Below are 20,626 nucleotides of genomic sequence, written 5' to 3' on the forward strand. Positions count from 1 at the left end.
GCTGGGAGTCCGATGTTCTCACCGGCTCTAGTGAGCCTTGAACCCCGGCTAGCTATCGAGCTGGTGAGACGTCTGTTACCCACGTAAAACATCGGAGCGCTTTTGAAAATATGTGGTGTCTTGATAAACTGAGCAGATATTTGAGGTTTACACAGCTACATTCTCGCCTGAAAATATGTTAAACGTTTATTTTGTGACCCAGAAAGAATAATAAGAGTAATATTAAAATTAAGTAGCGGCCGCCATTGTTAGAAACTGAGCTGGGCTGTGCTATGAATTCTGGGACACAGCTGCTTCTTCTTCTTCGGGGTTTAACGGCAGCTGGCATCCTTGTACATGCAGTGCTGCCATCTTCTGTTTCAGTCTGTTATTACACTCTTAAATCATACTACTTATTCCTGCGTCTTTTGGGATCTTACAAAGCTTCAAACGACACGTCGACTATTAAATTGGTCGTCGACGATTTTGATAGTCGACGTAATCGTGACTAGTCGACTAATCGTGGCAGCCCTAAACAGAATGACACAATGAGACATTATTGAATAGAATGGGCCTACCTCCTGAGAGATATTGGATGATAAATCTAATCCATTCCATGCAATAAAACACTGAAACTGCAGGGGGAAGAAACAAGTAGACTTTAAGACATTATGCATCCTATAACTAACATACACAGATCCTGACAAATGGCAGATATGAAATTAGCATGTCTAATTTTTAAAATATTAATCCTCCTGCAGGGGTTATGGCCGCTCTGCGTTGAGGAACTGGGTCTTTCAGGTGTCCAAAGATGGTCAGAACTGGACGACTCTTTACACCCACGTAGATGACAGCAGCCTAAATGAACCAGGGTAAGACTTTTCTCTAAATTCATTTAAACTGCTGAATAACCAAAGTCCATAGATGGTTGAAATTTTATCTGTTTTCACAGGTCGACAGCCACGTGGCCTCTGGACCCATCTAAAGAAGAGAAGCAGGGCTGGAGGCACATCAGAATTAAACAGATGGGAAAGAACGCCAGCGGCCAGACACACTATCTGTCACTATCTGGACTTGAGCTGTACGGCAATGTCACTGCAGTCTGTGAGGACCAGTTGGGTGAGAACTTTGCTTCAGTTGCAGTTTGCTTTTAGTGATTGACAACCAGAGGATTTTAGTTGTTGGTATCACCTTATCTTAAAGCCTTGCATTACTGCTCCTCCTCTATCAGGGTTTGATTTGTTTTCTTTTGCTGTTTTGGCTTTTTGTCTAAGTAACTGTCAAATTGGTTAAATGTGAGATTTTAATTTGGCTGCCTCTTTGTCCTGCAGGTAAAGCTGTGAAGGAGGCAGAAGCAAACCTTCGCCGCCAGCGCCGCCTGTTTCGTTCTCAGGTGATGAAGTACATCGTACCAGGGGCACGGGTTGTTCGGGGCATCGACTGGAAGTGGCGCGACCAGGATGGAAACCCACCTGGAGAGGGCACCATTACTGGAGAGGCTCACAATGGTAAGCAAACACACAAGACCAGATGAAACAGAAAGTGATGAACAGAAAAAAAAAAAACCCAATGCACCGTTTACCCAACAGCTGGTGGATCCCGGCTGGTTTAACTGCTGTAGTGCATTTTCCAAAATGTTTTGCAGGAGTCCAGGGCCTGTACTATGAAGCGGGCTCAACCCGTTATTTCTCCTGTGCGTTCGCATGAAAGGGGTGGCGATAATGTCTGACCAGTCTAAAAGGGAGGTTTCATGTGTCGAGTGACACCTGATGAATACAGTTAAGACACGCAGTGCTACTGTGAGCTATAAATTGCACAAAAAATGCCAGATGTAGCAAAATGATACATATTAAAACTCAAATATGCACTTAACTAATAACACTTCAAAATCAGAATGTTCAATAAACACTCCAGTTTCAAATAATTAGGATATTCTGGCAATTATTTCAGACATCAGGCTTTACAGGGTTATTGATTAGACAGGTATTCTTGGTTTGTGTTCTGTGCTCTATGGCTGCAACTCCACCAGTGTAAGATGACTTAGAATTAGAATAAAGTACAACAAGATTTTACACATTTTCGAAATGGGTAAAACACTTAAACATACTTACGACATGCTGTAAAGGCATCAGTGAAAATGTGGCACAAAACCTTAGACCCTTCTTCTAGCAGCACACGTTGATAGTAGAAGCTGCTATTATCTGAGGACTTGATTGATCAGTGGATAGTGACTTTATACATGTTGATCTCCACCTTTGTGGTGCGGAAAACCCAGGATTAACCCTGAAGATACCTGGATAAGATGAAATCCTGCTTTGTAGTACAGGCCTCAGCCCTGTTGTTTCTGTCTTCAGGAACTAAAATCTAAACCCTGGCTTCAGCCTCCCCACCCAGGTCTTTGTACTGTGTAAAATATGTTTTAACACAGCAGGTTACTGAACAACTGTGTTTACACTTTTCTCCCTGCTCCCTTCTTCACCTTGAGATGTCAGAAGGATGATGTGTCAGCGGTGTCTTTTTTTTTTTTTTTTTTTTTTCTTTTCTTGCATTTAGCTTCATGTTCACAAGGCACATGTCACTGGTTTAATTGATCTCCACAGGGGACTGTGGTTACAGTAAAAGGTAAACAGCCAAGTGGAATCTGCATTTAGGAAGTGGTCTGTGGATAAATACCTTTCAGTTTAAATCTGTCTGTGATAGGCTGGTAGAATGAAGGGTTGAGTGTGAATTGTTGAATCTAGGATAATTGGACAGCTCCCTGATTGTGGTGGCTTATCTAATTGGCTAAAGTAGGTGAAACTTACGCATGTACACATCATTAGTCAGTTTCCCTAACAAAAACTGACATGATGAAGCTGGCAAGTGAGTTATAACTTAATTAGTTTGTAATGTTTTTTGTAACTTTAAGCAACAACATTATATCCAGCTGAGTGTTTTTTGAAAGGGCCAGATGGGGAGGAATGGTTAGTGTTGGAGTGGATAGATTATGGAATGTCTAGTCATACTGAAAGAAATGGGCCCTTTTCCTTCTGTAAGGTGTGGAATTAGTGAAAAATGACATAAAAATTTTAGAGATAATTTTGTTTCAGGATTTCTGGAGTCTTCCCTTTTGGCTTCAAAACCAGAAATTGCAATTCTACAATTTAACCTGGAGAGTCAGATAAGGGCAAACATCCTCTCCTCCTCCTTCTCTTCTTCTCCTCTTCTTTTCCTCCTCTTCCTTTCTCTTCCTATCCCATTTGTGCTTCTCACGTTTATTTTTTACCCAGATCTGATGCCATCTCAGTGAGTTGAACGAATGGATACACCACCAGCAGCTCCATTTTTCCCCCCATTTCTTTTTCTTTAAAAAAAAATCATTACAAGCCAAGATGACTGTCATTATTTGAGTTTAATTCCTTTCATCTTTGATGCTTTGCATTTGCCAGAAGTATTTTCTACTTTTGCTTTGTCATTTTCTATGATCATGTCCATATTCTTCTCTCTTGTTGCTCCACCTGCACCCAGAACCCCACATTAGAAATTTAAACAGACAACATCAATGAGTGTGCTGTTCTTTAAAATCAAATGAAATGGCACCCTTATAGGGAATTACATGATATTTTTGCAATGTTATTTTATGTTCTGTACATTTTGTTTGTACAATACACAAAGGAAGGAACAAATGGGTTCAATAGGTTTATATTGCGTGAACTCTACTCAAGAAACATCACTTAAATATTTAGTATATTTATCAGCATAAAGTAAAAAACAGCACAGCAAATATTCACTTATTATTTATTTATTTATTTATTATTTAGTTAATGTTAATTATTTTATTTTTTTAAGTTTTATTTATTTATTTTTGAGGAATGTAGTTAAAACTGTTCAATCTGTCTTTAAAAAACTCTTGACCAAACCCAGAGCCAATGCTAGAGCTAGTGCTCTAAAGAGCCAGTACGTGGTTTGATTCAGTTTCCTGCCCATTATTCCTAGTTGTGACATGTAAATGATGACCCCGCAGGACCAAGGAAGCATACTGACAGAGCTTGGAGGAAATTTAACTGTTGTGGAGTGTAGCTCAGCAGATGCTTGGCTCTCAACTCCTAAAACTGCAACAACAACAAAAAAACAAAACAAACAAAACTGAAAACCATATGATGGCACACGTACTTGTCAGTGTTGATTTAAAAAGAGTGGTATATTAATGAAAATCTGTTTATCTACAGTTATTGGTTAGTTAAAATAATATCCCTTCCTCTTTAAAAATTGGTTATTTGGACACATTGTTGGATCTAAAATGGGAATGTGGTAGTCAGTTAACAACTCTTTTTATCAGGCAAAAGATGTTTTAACACCCACAAAACCCCTCAACCACTCAAGTATAGTAATTTTCTCTCGCTATACTATACTATATTTTCTCTCAGGCTAGTTAGTGCTTTGTTTCATTGTGACTCTAAAGCAATATTTCATGTAAAGTATTTGATCTGGCCCAGTGTGGAGCTGCTCTGACTGTAAGCTGCTTCTCTGCTGTCTACTTCTCTTACTGTCTCTCTTTCTCTGTCTCTCTCTCGGGTCTCTGACATCTATCCGTCCGTCTCCCTCCCATCTCTCTGTCCATCCAGGCTGGATTGATGTAACCTGGGATGCTGGCGGCTCTAACTCTTACCGTATGGGCGCTGAAGGGAAGTTTGACCTCAAGCTTGCTCCAGGGTACGACCCTGAGTCGGCTGCCACAGCGCCGTCACCCAAACCTGTCTCATCCACTGTTTCAGGCCCCGCCTCCACCACGGTGGGACCCTCTGTGACGCAGGCGGCGAGCGGCGGCGGTACCACCACCACCACCTCATCATCTTCCTCCTCCACATCGTCATCCTCGCTTCAGCAGTCATGGAGCAGTCTGGTTAAAAATAACTGTCCTGATAAGGGCGGGGCCTCATCGCTTGGGGGTGCCAGCTCCTCCAGCAGAAAGGGGAGCAGCAGCTCTGTCTGCAGTGTCGCCTCCTCCTCTGACATCAGCCTAAGTTCCTCCGCTGGTTTTCCAGGTGCAGGAGGTCTGCGACTGGAGAGAAGAACTGACGGGCTAGTGCTTGACCAAGGAACTGGGATAGGAGGAGTAATGGGAGGCGGGGTTGGCTCTGATGGACATCAGCAAGAGCCAATTGTCGTTCTGTCCTCTGCAGCAGAGGGCGGATCTGGTTCAGCATCCAGCTCAGGCACACTTACTGGTGATGCATCCACCACAGCAGATGAAACCAGAAACAAAGACTCATCCACAGCAATGGCCACCACTGACCCGGCAACAGCGATCTCCATGGGGCTAGTGAGCGTGAGCTCCCCTGATGTCAGCTCGGTGTCGGAGTCATCTAGCAAGGACACGCCTTCCCAGAGGCCTATGTGCTCGGTGGCTAATGCCCGGCTATCGGTCAGCTCCCTCTTGGCTGCCGGCGCTCCCATGAGCTCCAGTGCCAGCGTCCCTAATTTGTCATCTCGCGAGGCCAGCTTGATGGAGTCCTTCGTCCGCCGCGCACCCAACATGTCGCGCACCAATGCCACAAATAACATGAACCTGAGCCGCAGCAGCAGCGACAACAACACCAACACGCTGGGCAGAAACGTCATGAGTACTGCCAGTGAGTACAGCAGGATTACTGCACTAATACTACAATATTCTTACAACATACCATTAAAAGACTGGTATTACACCTCAGTCCACTATCACGGAACATCACGGGTACTGCCAGCAAGTAAATAACTTGAGTATTACAATCTAATTATCTTTTGAGTTGGAGCTGGGGCATATAGCAACATTGTTCAGCTGAATGGTGATACATGGTGCATATAACTTATTAAATATTTGCCACAAAAGCAATATATGAGTCGTCACAGGCACCGATTCTGAAATGCACTGATCGGTATAAAATGCAAAAAACAAACTCATGGGTAATACTTCAAAACATTTTTTTTTTGTCTGGACCTTCTTCAATTTTTAGTAATCTTGGTAAAATAATTTTCCGTATTTCATTCTCATGTTTAAAATGTTAATCATTTCATTGTTTTAAAATTCAGGTCCACAGTAGGTGTGTTACATAGAGTCGACGATAATAGAAACCACCACAGCAGTCAGCCCAACCACAGCCTACTGCTTTGAGAATAATCAGTGGCAGTACTTCTTCCACTAAAACGTTGCACAAAGTAGACCAGGAGTTGCCTGTGAAGGTTCTCAGTCATCCAGGTCATCGTAGTCTAAGGAGCTTGGAAAGAAAAGGGTCTGGACTTCTTTAAGTTGCTTGAAGACGTTTCACCTCTCATCTGAGAAACTTCTTCTCCAGACGCTTTTATTTCCAAGCTCCTTACACTAGACCAGGAGTTTAAAAATCCTTTTCTCTCTCTCTCCTTTTTTTTATTTTTTCCTTCTAGTTAAGTGCACTTTCCATGAGTGTGGCGTACGTGTTAATGTGTTAGTATGTCATTATCACAAATCAGCAAATTTATAGTAAAACATGCAACTCTAGCATTTACTTAATCCATTGTCCATTGCTGGACCGGCACTGTGTAACCCACCGTAGTGCATGAGAGAAACCTTAAAAAAAAATAAACTGGGTCAATATGGCATGTTTGTTAATACAGAGATACATATGTTATGAGTTATTGAGTTGTTATTTTTACACATCGCCCAGCATCTGGCCAATCCACCACCTTTCACTGTTTATACCGTTACACCCCAAAAAACCCCCAAAAAACCAAAAAAAAAACATCAGCCCATTAAAAACGAAAAAACACCCTATGGTCGTGCCAGCTGTGGCACGTGTGCCCAGGTTTGCCGACCCCTGTACTAGATGAATAATGGAGTGGATTAGAGTTTTACACAAAGTAATAATGACACTTAGTAACAAATAAAGTTCCCAAACTGGGTCAGTGAGGCGGAGACCACAGGATGTGTGTTTAGAATTGCTTTTAAAATTAGGAACGGATGCACTATTTACTCAGAGGGCACGATTCAGTAAGCTGAGTTTGCTGTTTGAATGGCTGTGTGAAGATGCTTGTTCTCAGCTTCAAATATTATCTCGTAGTATTTTTAAGTCCAAAGTTACTCAGACCACATGTGGAGGATCGTTCCTCTGGATCACTGGGTAAACCGCATGAGCTGCCTCCAGCCAATCAGCTGTTTCCAGTTAGATGACTGGAGCATAACGAGCTTCACCTGCTGCTTTGTTTCTTTGGTTTCTGACAAACTAACCACCATTTGTTTGTTTTTGTGTGTGTGTTTGTTTGCAGCTTCTCCTCTCATGGGTGCTCAGAGCTTTCCTAACCTCACCACCACTGGCACCACCTCCACCGTTACCATGTCCACCTCCATAGTAACCAGCAGCAATAATGTAGCCACAGCCACCACGGGTTTGTCAGTGGGCCAGTTACTAAGCAACACCCTTACAACCAGCCTGACGTCTACATCCAGCGAGAGCGACACGGGCCAGGAGGCCGAGTTCTCTCTCTATGGTTGGTGACCACACTCTCACTCACTCACTGAGCCTGCTTCAGCTAACTTGTGCTGCCTATTGTCTCTCATATAAGTCAGCACACTGGTTACCTGAACTGTGTAAAAGTTAGCAGATAGGAGCATAGAGCTTAGCCTTAATTTTATTTGTAAATATAACAGAAAAGAAAAACAAACACAATCATTTTCAGCTTGATGGTGAAAATCCCCTTGAAAATCTTAACAACTGGCATCTTGGAGACAGGTTGTTTCGCTCTCGTCCTGTGATGCTCTTACAATGCATATCTTGACGCAAATCTTTAAACCAAGTAGTTTTGCTTTTAAACATAATCATATATTTAAGCAAAGTTATTAAAGGCAAACGGTGACACTAACACTTGTTCCCAGGTTCACGATCACGTTACTACAGCGGTCCCCAACCCCCGGGCCTCGGACTGGTACCGGTCCGTGAGTCGTTTGGTGCCGGGCCGCGAGAGTTGAGGCTCAGGTGTGAAATGTATAGTTTTCAGGGTTTTTATCGGTTTTCAGCATTAGTTTGTTATCGTTTTTATCGTTAACTCGGTTTTCCTGGGTCTTTTCACGTGTGTTATGAATAAATCTTCTTTTTTTCGGTACCGGTACTAGTTTTATTTTGTTGTATTTATCCGCGACACCTTAAAGGCCGGTCCGTGAAAATATTGTCGGGCATAAACCGGTCCGTGGCGCAAAAAAGGTTGGGGACCGCTGCGTTACTACCTCCCTGCTTGTGTGTGTACATGCTCTTTAGAACAAGTCATAACACCAGTTACATCTTTATAATAGAAAACGTGCAGAGATCATTAAAACACATAAACATTGATCATTTAGGAGTGTCTTTGCATGTCTTTGTATAATATGTATAGTAACTGGTTGGATTTGGATAAACCGGACCAGAATTAACCAAACCTAAGCTCATGTTTCTAGAGTTTATCAACATGTGTGCCAAGTGCCATCTTCCCCTCTTTCCCTTATTCTCAGTTGTTTAACCGACTTCATGTCCATCCGCTCATTTTCTCTCCCTTTAGACTTTCTGGACAGCTGCCGTGCCAACACACTGTTGGCTGAGCTGGACGATGAGGAGGACCTCCCGGAGCCTGATGACGATGATGACGAGAACGAAGATGACAATCAGGAGGATCAAGAGTATGAGGAGGTCCTGGTACGTAAATAGATCTGGGCTTATTTTAAAGATTTGGGTTATTTCCCCTGATGATTCAAAGATGATCTCTCGCTGTAGCTGTGGATGTTTTGTACAAAAGCCCTTCAGAGGGGTGACTGTGTCACTGCTGTTCTGCAGGAAGAGGAGGAGTATGAGACCAAAGGAGGACGCAGGAGGACATGGGATGACGACTTTGTCCTAAAGAGGCAATTCTCTGCTCTGGTTCCTGCCTTTGACCCCCGACCAGGAAGAACCAATGTCCAGCAGACCACAGACCTGGAGATCCCTCCTCCAGGTAAAAAAAAAATGCAAAGGAGGAAGTGTTTGCTCATGACAGGACTTTCAGCTAGTTTCTGTAAATGCTGTTGTTGGCATTTATTTGTTATTTTGTTAGTTGTCAAAGCTTCGACATCACGGCAACATAACTGATCGGTGATAGTCCTGCAGCAATGCTAATATGATTTTATTTAAACAGCAATTAATATTAGAAAAATATTACTTCTAATGTCACATATCCTATTCTTCTGTGGTGTTTTAATGACACGGACTGGTGATCAGTTAAATGGCAGGTGCCTCCTGTTGTTTATCTGACCAACCACTGCACTAATAATTGCATTACAGGAAATTAGTTTTAAGTTCATTCTTCATTTTGTTGAATAAAAGTTCTATGTTATGATGGACCCAACTGATTTGTTTTCTCAATGTAGCATATTCTGTTTAACACCTTGTTGATGTTAAAGGCTGAAACGGGTAGAGAAAGTATTTATGGATATTAATGGAGTAGTATAAATAGAAGATATTTAACCAAAAATACAAGTCAGGAAATGAGGACTGAAAGAATCCTTGAGGCTATAGAACTTGCACAGAAATTTTGACTACTGGTGTAGAAATCTTTTTCAGAGTTCAGTTGTTTATTTGAGATCTTAGTTATGCTGAAATCATCATTCTTTCAAAGAAAAATAAACTCTTTTAAGAAAGGTCTGCAGTGTAATGTTCCATCCATGTTTTTAAAAAGGGGTTTCTCTGTCTCCCTTGGTCCAGGGACTCCTCGATCCGAGGTTCAGGAGGAGGTGGAGTGTGCTCCCTCTCCTCACCTCGCTCTCACCCTTAAGGTAAGATAAATTACTTGGTGCTCAAATGAAATGTTTTTTTTTCCCTTAAAATAATTATTTCAGTTTAATCAGCAGAAGACTTTGAGTATATTTTGTAGGATACAGTCAGTTCCTTTCCCAGCTGTCATTGGTGATTCATCCACAGAATACTCTTTCTTTCCCCCAGTCTATCAGTCTGTCTGTGCGATCACAGGATGGTCACAATGTTTAAGCACGTTTGTATCCTCAGATTTTTGCAGTGCTGTGCAAAAATTGCCACGGTAGCTGATTTAACAAACAAACAACAAACATGTTGCATTTAAAATGAAAGTTAATTGGTACCAAAATAATTTTAGGAACATATTCAGTTTTATATCATTTATCCTTTTCCTTTATTGCGTGTATATTTTTGGAAAAGAGTTGTTGTATCTGTCCTGTCTGTGTGTTCAGGTGGCTGGGCTGGGTACAACCCGGGAGGTGGAGCTTCCTCTTACCAACTACAAGTCCACCATCTTCTTCTATGTCCAGCGGCTGCTGCAGCTCTCCTGCAACGGAGCTGTCAAGACGGATAAACTGAGGCGCATCTGGGAGCCCACGTACACGTAAGAGAGGAGACATCTGATGCAAACTTTACTGCATTTGACTGGTCTTGGACAATTTTTGACTTCTGTTTTTAATGCAGGATAATGTACAGAGAGCTGAAAGACTCTGATAAAGAGAAGGAGAGTGGAAAGATGGTGAGTCTATCCAAGTTTTCTCTTTATGTCTGACGGATGTCTGATGTCTCTTCATTGACCTCGGATCTGTTCCCCTTCACAGGAGTTTTGTGAACACAGCATTGGGGTCGGGGGCCGTTCTGGTGGCCTGAGCCCCAGTTCAGTTTCAGCCAATCAGAGCAGTGAGATTCTGGGCGGTGCCAGGGAGGTTGCGCAGGCGAAGGCAGGATGCAGCCAGAATGCCTGTGGAGTGGAGGATGTCCTGCAGCTACTGCGGATCCTCTACATCATCGGAGGAGACTCGGCTGCTAACACGCGCACATTGCAGGAGGGTACGAAAACACTCAGTTGCACACTGGAACACACTGCGTTTATGCTACTGGGTCTAATGTACATGCGCATTTTCCTTAAATCTGTAGCATTTTTGGGGACTTTTGGGACTGTAAAATATATGAAAACAAAACAGTTTATTCAACATTTCCACTTTAACCACATTAATGATTATATGTAGTACCTGCATTTGGAATGAAATTGGGTAAATGAGAACGGAGCGTTGGACAATCCTTAGGCAAATGAGAATTTGTTGCTTTGCTCACTTTGGTTTGGTAGTCAAACCAAAACACAAAGCAAAAAATGCTGGAGAAAAAAGCCGAATTAGAACTCAGTGGGAAATCCACATGCCAGCTAGTGGTGGCTAAGAACAACGTGGACAATTAAGCTTAGCTTTAATTCAGCAGACAAAAGAGCTAACTAGCAGCAGTGATCTAGCCTGACTTGGCAGAGGACTTCTTAGAGAAGTGACGAACGTAAGAACTGATGGAATACTGTGATGACAGAGGTGTATGGGTGCAGACAAGGCTGTACATATGTCATCAGGTGTGAATACGCTTCTACGGAATACGGAAACGTGACGGTGTAAAATCCTCGTACGTAGGGCTGCTCAATTAATCGAATTTTAATCACGATTACGATCTGGGCTTTCAACGATCATTAAAAATGACTGAGCCGATTATTAGCCCCTCCCTCGTGCTTTACTCTTGCGCTGCTCCGTGTGGCAAATCGAGCGCACCTCTGCATTTCGAACACGCGTCACAACAATTAAGAGGACCCGAGGGAAACTCGGAAAGCTAAGCAGAAGTTATTTGGAGAGGAGAGTGACTGCCGTTGGTTGAAAAGAGAGGTTAAAAAAAACTTCAGTGGTGTGGAAACATTATGGGTTCGCGGAGTCAGACGTGGATCAAGTAGACATAGTGTGTAAACTTTGCTACAGTATTGTAGCTGCACCACAGAGCAACACTGCAAAGTTCACTAAACATAGATGTTTACATTTTTCATTTATTTCTTATATTGCAAACATTTGCACTGTTATCAGTATTTGCACACTATTTTATATTATTTTTTTAAAGTCATTATTCAATACATTGTTATTGTTAACCCTTTAAAGCCGGTCAGAGCAGCACGCTCCCTGTAGAACCGGAACCGCGTAAGATAGCGCAATAATTTTTTTGCATATGAAACCGGAGGAGTTGTACTTACATCTTATGCCATCAGCTTCTCCTAGGTCACGGTTTCCTTCCACATATAGCTTTGCAAAAATTGCATAAAAAGCGCTTGCAGGAACAAAAACATAATATTCCAGAAACACGCTTTGCCGATCCAATCAGCTGTTTGTAACACTTCCCACTTTGAACAAGACGTCAACACGAACTATCGCATGTCCGCCATTTCCTGCCCGAAACTGGAAGTGACGTCATTTTCGCGGAAAATGTAGTTTTTTTACTTGTAGGCCTTAAAAGCCAACACTGGTGTTTTTATAAGTCATGTTTGACTTTTCTGAATAGTTTCTGGGATGCTTAGAACTCGAATTGCACTGCTGGAAATAGTTTATTTTGATGCACCTGCTGTTTTCTTTGCAAATTTGCATCATAGGATTGTTTTTTGTTTTTCCTGCAGTATATAAAAATTGCTGTATCTCCAAAATAAAACTATGAAGACACTCAAAATAAATTTCCTGTTGTTGTAAACTATTTTTTGCAACTTTTTTGTATTTAAATTTTGAGGGATAAGCCTCTTAAATTTCTCCAAGTAGAAATATATGTAAAAAAAAACAAAAACGATTTTCAATTTTTTTGTAGTTTATTGCACTTTTTTGCAATTAATGTAGTTACTATGGACTTAATACATACATATTATTAAAATATGGGCTATAACAGTTGTATTGATGTATAGCAACTTGAAATGCTCCCAAAAATGGCACTACAACATGTAAAAAAATAATATAAGCTCTGGCGGACTTGGTTCTATGGTAGGTCTTAAAGGGTTAAATAAATATCGTCAAATAATCGAGATCTCAATTTCAGTGAAAATAATCGTGATTATCATTTTTGCCATAATCGAGCAGCCCTACTCGTACTATGGGTATTGTATTATGTCTGTTCCACATGCATGGCAGAAAGCAAGTAATACAACACAGCGTGATCTGACATCAGCCACTATAATCTGTCAGCCCCTAAGTGCAAACTTAGTGTGATATCCACTATCAAGTATTGTATCAATGTGTGGTTAAAATATGACAAGTGTTTTAAGTGGTGAGTAGAATTAGAAAAATGTTATTTAAATGACTGTAGAGTGCATGACACAATGAGAATATGTGACAGTATGTGACAACTTTATCCCAAAGAAAAACAAAAATCTTCATTAAAAAAAAGTGTAACTGTCTTTTAGCTCTTTGACCTTTTCTTTAGCACAGTGCGTAAACATCAGAAAATACTGATTGCCAATAAATATGTCAACAGAGCCAATGTTTTTCAATATCAGCTATAAATCCTCCTGCTAATTAATGGTGGTCAGCAGAGGCTACTGTGCATGATTCTCCATTGGCAATGCACTGGCTGTAGAGAGCTACAAACATCATGTCTGTTGCCAGATCGAGGATATAAAGGATATAAAGCATATGGTACTGTGTGGGCCACTCTTACTTGTGCTCTTGTTGGTCGATCAACCAGCCATGGAGAAGAGTTGGTTAACATACAAAGAGTTCAGTTCAGTTCATTTTTATTTCAAACATGTGCCTTCACAATCATTACAAAATATCATTCCATTCTTTTGTTTGAAAAGGAGTAGGCAGAAGTATACACTTATTAGTCCCTACTTGAAGTGAAAACCAATTGTTTAAAAACATGAAAAGTGTGTGGAACCACTCTCTGTACTTTCCATAATGTATTTTTCCACCCACATTATTTTATGTATTTTTTTTTTTTTAAGTTTCAAGATGTGTGGTTTTTTTCTTCATGGTAAACTCTACTGTTGCTCCCTTCCCTATTCTGGTCGGCTAGTCAACCAGTGGTATTCAAGTTATGTGCTTTCAGGTTTTCAGGGGACTGGACGGGGAGTATGTGTAGGTTTGCAGTCTGCCGTCTCCCCTTTATAAAATATCTTTAGAAAGGGGCAATACCATGGTACGATAAACTAGCTTCAAGGAAAAGGTTAAAATAGTTGCTTATGTTGAAATGTTTGCATGGTTGTATTTGTTAAAAATTGGGACTTAACTTGGAGCTTTGAGGGGGGGAATAGAGCTCTCATTTCAAAATCTTGAAATTGTGTTTGCAGATATAGATGAGCTTCAGTTCAATGCATCTCCTGAAGATTTCACCAGCAAAAAAATCACTACAAAGATCCTGCAACAGATTGAGGTCAGTTTGTTCCATTTTTGTCATTTGTCTCGGTTTGAAAAACAATCTGAAAATTTCAAGACTTCCTTAAAAAAGACTTCTTGAAAGTCTCTAAAAAGTTGGCCTTTCAATATTGTCAAAAATCACAACTCCCTTTTCTGTTAACATAATGTGTTGTAGTGCACAACGTGCAACACCAGGTTTCAGTATAGTGATTAAAATGTGTAACCTGCTGAAACATCAGACAATTATGGTGGAAAAAACCCTAAATGCAATACAAGCTCCAGTGAGTGCTATAGTTCACTAGTTAACGATGTCAGGTTTTAATTGAATGTTTTGGTTTCCCAGGAGCCTCTAGCCCTTGCAAGTGGAGCGCTGCCCGACTGGTGTGAACAACTCACCTCCAAGTGTCCTTTCCTCATCCCTTTTGAGACCCGACAGCTCTATTTTACCTGCACTGCTTTCGGAGCCTCCAGGTGAGTGTGATGCAGGAGTAAACAAACATACCACGCATAACTTGAGGCATCTCAGCTCAGTTTTATTTGTATAGCTCCAGTCCATAGCAGTAATTCCCTCAAGACACTTGATATTACAAGGGAGAGACCCTCACAACACAACTTAAAAATGTGCTCCTTTGTGCTTATAACATAAAAATTGTAAAGTAAAATAATAAAATAAAATAAAATCGACAACAATTTCTTTTGTTATCGATTTAAATGTGATGCTTTGAAAACATCATTTTATGACTGACAGATTTAGCATTTTGGTCTTCAAAGACAGTAGAAAGTCCCGTTATCGACATTTGAATTTGGCCTTTTTTAAAGTTTAACCTTGAAGACCACGTCCTGTTGGTGTACTTCCAACACTCTGGCCTCTGACCCCACTCTGTCTGCAGGGCAATTGTGTGGCTCCAGAACCGTCGAGAGGCAACCATGGAGCGTTCTCGGCCATCCACCACAGTGCGGCGGGACGATCCTGGTGAGTTCAGGGTGGGTCGACTGAAACATGAACGAGTGAAAGTCCCCAGAGGAGAGACTATGATGGAATGGGCTGAGTCCGTCATGCACATCCATGCTGACCAAAAGTCTGTGCTAGAGGTGAGAGGTGGTTTGTTTTTAACACATCACAAAAGAAAACCTTCTGTGTCTACTGCTAGATTTGCAACATGCATTACAATTATCGGTCCATGGCATGCCAGGCTAAGTGTGTGTGTGTGTGTGTCCAGGTGGAGTTTCAGGGTGAGGAGGGAACGGGTCTCGGTCCAACTCTGGAGTTTTATGCTCTGGTGGCTGCAGAGTTTCAGAAAACCTCACTGGGAATCTGGCTGTGTGATGATGACTTCCCTGACGATGAGTCACGACAGGTCAGTATTACCACGTTCACAAAGTGACAGGTTTAAAAGTAAAATTGGTGAAGAATCCCATTCTGTCATATTAGGATACGTTAAAATGAGGTTCAAACAATGAGGTTAGTATGGCAAAGTAATAATAGAAAAGGGTTGTTATTGTTGCTGTTATTATTATTATTATTAGTAGTAGTAGTAGCAGTAGCATTAGTGTTATATATTTAAATGTTGTAATGTCAGTGCTAGTCTGTCTTAGTAGCTGTGATCAAATTTGAAGGTGGCATTAAAAGCCAGTGGTCATTAAGCAAGGGGAAATAATGTAAGTTTAAAAATAGGGATAACTTTATCAAACAGTGACAGTGATGAGGCTTTTTTATGTAAGAAGTAGAGATGGCACGATACCACTTTTTTATGTCCAATACCGATATCATAAATTTGGATATCGGCCGATACCGATATGAATCCGATAGTGTGTTTTTTAATCAATAAAACTGTTTTTATAATATCTTGCTGCATTTTGTATAAGTTCAAACTGAAGTTTAAAAAAACAACAACACTAAAGCTATTCTGTTATACCTGTATGTAAAAAATACACTGCACCCAAAATATTTCATAGTTCAGCAACACTGATCAATCTAATAAACTTTAACCTGCTCCATCCTCCCTATTCTGGTATTTTAAAGAGTAAGCAACCTAACTAATAGGGTTGCAAACTCCCAGCAAAAAAAAATAGGGAACCACCCCCCACCTCATGACGCTTAATCGACGCAATCAACTTTAATTTGATACAGTGTGAAAAAAATGCACAGAAATCAATTATTTTTCAAGAATAATTAAATAGATTCAACATCTTTCTTCAACAGAACTGCAGACTGCACAGATGGTACCTTCCCAAAGGAAAAAGTACTATAGCTTACTAGGGTATATTAGACTTAATAGTTACTATATACAGTAATGGACTTCTATACTTTTTACATCAGATTAAAACTTTGGGTGTCAGATTCAGATAATTATTTATTAAAAGCTAGACATTTTAAATGAGAATAAGAAAGAAAAGCATGTCTTTGGGCCCCTTTTCCCTGTTCCCCCCTTCCCTGCCCTATCGGCCCCCCTGGCTAAACTTTGCTAGATCCGCCCCTGCACAGTTACCAGCCGTCAGCTGGTAACTGTGCAGAAAAGGATCCTGGTGTAGAAAGTAATATTAAATAAATTCTAACAACAGCTTATCAAGCTTAAACGTGCTGCTGTTGTTCAGCTGCTGGTTTCCTCTTTGTGGCGCGAAGTGGGCGATAAACAAACAAGAGAAACGGACTCGTGACAGAAAAGCCGATCAGCTGATCATTAATCAGTTTCACGTTTGAAGTAGCAGCAGGAGAGAGAGGGGGAGAGAAGAGGCAGTCGCTCCATATATCGGTTGTTAAGCTTAACACTGGAATCCTTTACAAACATTCAGAGATGAACTTACACACTTGTTTTACTTCTCTCTGGGATAACTTTCTCGGAGATGAAATGCCGGTTTGGTAGCGAGGCTCCAAATACTCAATCAGACCGCCGACAGGTCTCGCACGCCACAGCCGCTCTATCACGTGATGCATACTGCTCCAACGTGCTACGGTTATGAGCCGAGTTATGCCATGTCGCAATTTTTGTGAGGTGCTTTTTTTTGATATTTAATGGATCGGATTACATTTTTTTATTTCTCTCCGATATCCGATCCAGTAATTTAGGTCAGTATCGGACCGATACCGATACATAATATCGGATCGGTCCATCTCTAGTAAGAAGTGCCACAAAAAGTAAGTTTTAAAATTAAGGAGAAAACCCCCCAAAAGAGCCTTGATTCCTCTCTGCCACAGCAGGAATCTTCAGTGTCTTAGCTCATTTTAAAGTAACAGATGAGAATTAACAGATGTCCCTCTTATGTTTGTCTCAGGTGGACCTGGGTGGTGGACTGAAGCCTCCCGGTTACTATGTGCAGCGTTCCTGTGGTCTATTTCCAGCTCCGTTCCCTCAGGATAGCGAGGAACTGGAGCGAATCACCAAACTCTTCTACTTCCTGGGCATCTTCTTGGCCAAGTGCATTCAGGACAACCGGCTGGTCGACCTACCAATATCACAGCCCTTCTTTAAGCTGCTCTGCATGGGGGACATCAAGTCTAACATGAGCAAGCTGCTATACCAGTCTCGAAGCTCACCGCAGGGTAACGACCCTGAGCGGCCCCACCTGCAGCCCTTCCTGCTACTGTCTGAGGTGCAGTCTGAAGCATCGACTGAGGAAAGCCAAGAGACGTACTCAGTGGGCAGCTTTGATGAGGATTCCAAATCTGAGTTCATCATGGACCCACCAAAACCAAAACCTCCAGCTTGGTACCACGGTATCCTGACCTGGGACGACTTCCAGCTTATCAACCCACACAGGTCTCGAGACAGTTTTTAATGTTTAGCGTTCTCACAGTCAGCCTGAAAGCTCATGTTTTACCCAAGCAGGTCACCCTCTAGCTCACTGCTGAACCTGAACACAGCCTGTGACATGTAGTACTGCTGAAGTTAAGTTCTAAGAAAACCATGAAAAATAAGATGTGAGTTTTGGTCATTTTGAAACTTCTTGAAATCTGAGCAGCCTTAATTTTAAAGCACTAACAACAGAAACTTGGAAAGTGGAAAGGCTTGTGTTATCATCTGCACAAGCTGATGTGGTTTAACAACATTTGGTTCAATTTTGTTAAAGTGAAGCATGACTGAAACCTCATTCAGACAGAATTAACATGCAAAGTTAAAGTCAGAGCATAAAAAGAATATGTATTTTAAACTTGTGAAATTCTAGGATCTGTTCTGGTCTGCAGCAGAAACACAAATGGGGAGAGAGACGCACTAAACGAGTAGGAAATGATAAAGTCAGAGAGAAAGCAGGTCAACAATAGAATAACTACACTACAGCAGACTCATGATGCCCTTTTCCTCTCGCTCCTCTTCCTGCCTCCTCCAGGGCGAGTTTCCTGAAGGAAGTGAAGGATCTGGCAGTGAAGAGGAGGCAGATTCTGGCCAGTAAGAGTTTGTCTGAGGATGAGAAGAACACCAGGCTGCAGGACCTGATGCTGAAGAACCCGCTGGGCTCTGGACCTCCCCTCAGTGTCGAGGACCTTGGGTAAGAAAAGACGCATACAAAGGTGCTGAAGGCGTTACTCTTGTGGTAACGCGATCTGCATCTTTAGTGTTTGCTTAGAAGGGCTAGAGGTTAGTAAAGACCAAGACCAAGAGGACCGTGATAATAGCTGCTTTTTACTGTTACACCTATAGTCCTGTCAGTCTAAACAAGACCATCCTAGTGCTTATTTCAAGTAGTAGACAGAAAGTAGGGAAAGTTTAACCATTTCTAGTGACCAAAAAAACCAGCTGATTCTGACCAGAGGAATAACCTGTTTTGATAGGTTCCTAGTAATCCATGCCAGTAACAATAACTGTTATTTATCCAGCTCAGCAAGTTTTTAGTGCTTTCACTGTTTAGAAAGGACCTCTTACTGAGGGACTTTTGACTCTTGACCTAACATACTCTGGAGTCATGTAGTTTGCCATTTGTCAAGTAGGCATTAAATTTCATTAAATGTTCTGAAATACAGCTACATTGCAGGCACAGTCACGTTCGGTAATGGAGGTTAGTGCTAGCAGCTGCCTGTGCCAACATACCTATGGGAGAAATGTTTCTCCCACTGAAAACGCTAAGCCCAGATAAACAGAATCCACTTTTGGGATACCAGACTGTAGATATAGTTTTTAATGCCCTAAATTTTTCATTTTAACATTGCGAGTCTAAGGGATTCACTTCCTTTTGGAGCCAGCCTCAAGTGGTACCTAAAGAAACTGCAGTTTTGCTGTGTGTTGGCTTTGTTCATCAGCCTCAGAGGGTTCTCTTTGCTCTAATCACAGCATACACAGCACACTGAAGTCAAACTGGAGCTACCCTTTACCAAGAGCTAATAATAGCATTAGCAATTCATTTAAAAACCAAAAAAGACAAATGAAATGGCAAAGAAAGTGGTACATAGTTATTTGGGAAAAGATGAAGATGAGTGGTACCAGGAAAGGTTTAGCATTTGTTTGCTTAAAATAAACAACTGGACTGAAACAAAATGACATTCACTTAACAGCACTATTTTCTTACAATAATGTTTTCACCAGAAACTGAGATCTGAAAAATCTTGTTTCATGTGAGACCACATGGGTTAGAATAAAGTCTTATGAAGTATTTGGGTACCGAGATTTAACTAGGCAATCTTTGTTGTGGTCAAAAACATCTGAGCAGATGAGCAGCTCAGTAAATAACTTGTGTTCTAGTTCCAGCTGACAAGCACACATGCTGTCAGGACTGTCGAATACTTGAGTTCAGAATTTGCAGTGAAAGAGTTTGCACAGCAAAAGCAGAAAGTTTAAGATTTTTGACTTGTTTTCCCATATGACACGGACCAGATGTTTGACAGCCACTTGAACTTTTCTCTGCAGGTTAAACTTTCAGTTCTGTCCATCCTCCAAGGTTCATGGTTTCTCTGCAGTGGATCTCAAACCAAATGGAGACGATGAGGTAAAAATGCCTCAGAGCAAGCTTCTTATGTGGATGGAAATATCTTCACGTAAATTTGCACATTTTACAAGAGTTCACTGAGTGTTTTCTGTGTGTATAGATGGTGTCCATGGAGAATGCAGAAGAGTACGTGGAGTTGATGTTTGACTTCTGTATGCACACTGGCATCCAGAAACAGATGGAGGCCTTCAGAGGTAAATGTGCAAAACTGGTACATTACTTCTCTACAGTGTCCTGTCAGTGTGGAGAAATCTGTTTTGCCCTCTTTGCTAGTTTTTAAGAAAAAAAAACACAAAATAAAATGGTTTCCTGTTTAAATGAGGAAAGAGGTGGACAACATAAAGCAAGAAAGTAGTGCTCTGTGTTCACAGGCAGTTGTTTTAATGCTGGGAACGCCCTTGACGCGGCCTAATTGGACTTGGTCTTGGTAAAGTTTGAGCTTTACCGGGGCCAACAGGAGGAGATGCTATTGGCAACAACATGAAATTTTGAAAAATACACAGCTGCCAATCTATTCTCACACCTGTTTCTAACCTGAGCTCCTTACTTTTTTATTTCTAAAGATTGACTCTCATTTTAGACCCTTATGTTCTC

The 20,626-nt window shown here is 41.3% G+C and overlaps 1 protein-coding gene across 2 annotated transcripts in view; it reads left to right on the forward strand.

Annotated features, from left to right (window-relative positions):
- Positions 1–20,626, forward strand: part of hectd1 (HECT domain containing 1) — a 45,333-nt gene that overhangs the window by 22,575 nt on the left and 2,132 nt on the right. The window contains exons 23-41 of one of the 2 annotated variants that reach the window (XM_084914896.1): positions 741–851; positions 932–1,098; positions 1,311–1,487; positions 4,584–5,591; positions 7,237–7,458; positions 8,500–8,633; positions 8,772–8,928; positions 9,675–9,745; positions 10,175–10,326; positions 10,407–10,461; positions 10,544–10,772; positions 14,050–14,132; positions 14,460–14,587; positions 15,007–15,208; positions 15,337–15,474; positions 17,390–17,874; positions 18,443–18,601; positions 19,954–20,032; positions 20,133–20,226. In XM_084914896.1, the coding sequence (XP_084771022.1) occupies positions 741–851; positions 932–1,098; positions 1,311–1,487; positions 4,584–5,591; positions 7,237–7,458; positions 8,500–8,633; positions 8,772–8,928; positions 9,675–9,745; positions 10,175–10,326; positions 10,407–10,461; positions 10,544–10,772; positions 14,050–14,132; positions 14,460–14,587; positions 15,007–15,208; positions 15,337–15,474; positions 17,390–17,874; positions 18,443–18,601; positions 19,954–20,032; positions 20,133–20,226 (3,851 nt within the window). The remainder of the gene's footprint in view (positions 1–740; positions 852–931; positions 1,099–1,310; positions 1,488–4,583; positions 5,592–7,236; positions 7,459–8,499; positions 8,634–8,771; positions 8,929–9,674; positions 9,746–10,174; positions 10,327–10,406; positions 10,462–10,543; positions 10,773–14,049; positions 14,133–14,459; positions 14,588–15,006; positions 15,209–15,336; positions 15,475–17,389; positions 17,875–18,442; positions 18,602–19,953; positions 20,033–20,132; positions 20,227–20,626) is intronic. The other variant, XM_084914897.1, reaches the window with a different exon arrangement.

The sequence above is a fragment of the Perissodus microlepis genome, chromosome 19 (genome assembly GCF_051167445.1).
Source record: "Perissodus microlepis isolate ML-2025 ecotype Zambia chromosome 19, ASM5116744v1, whole genome shotgun sequence".
NCBI lineage: Eukaryota > Metazoa > Chordata > Actinopteri > Cichliformes > Cichlidae > Perissodus > Perissodus microlepis.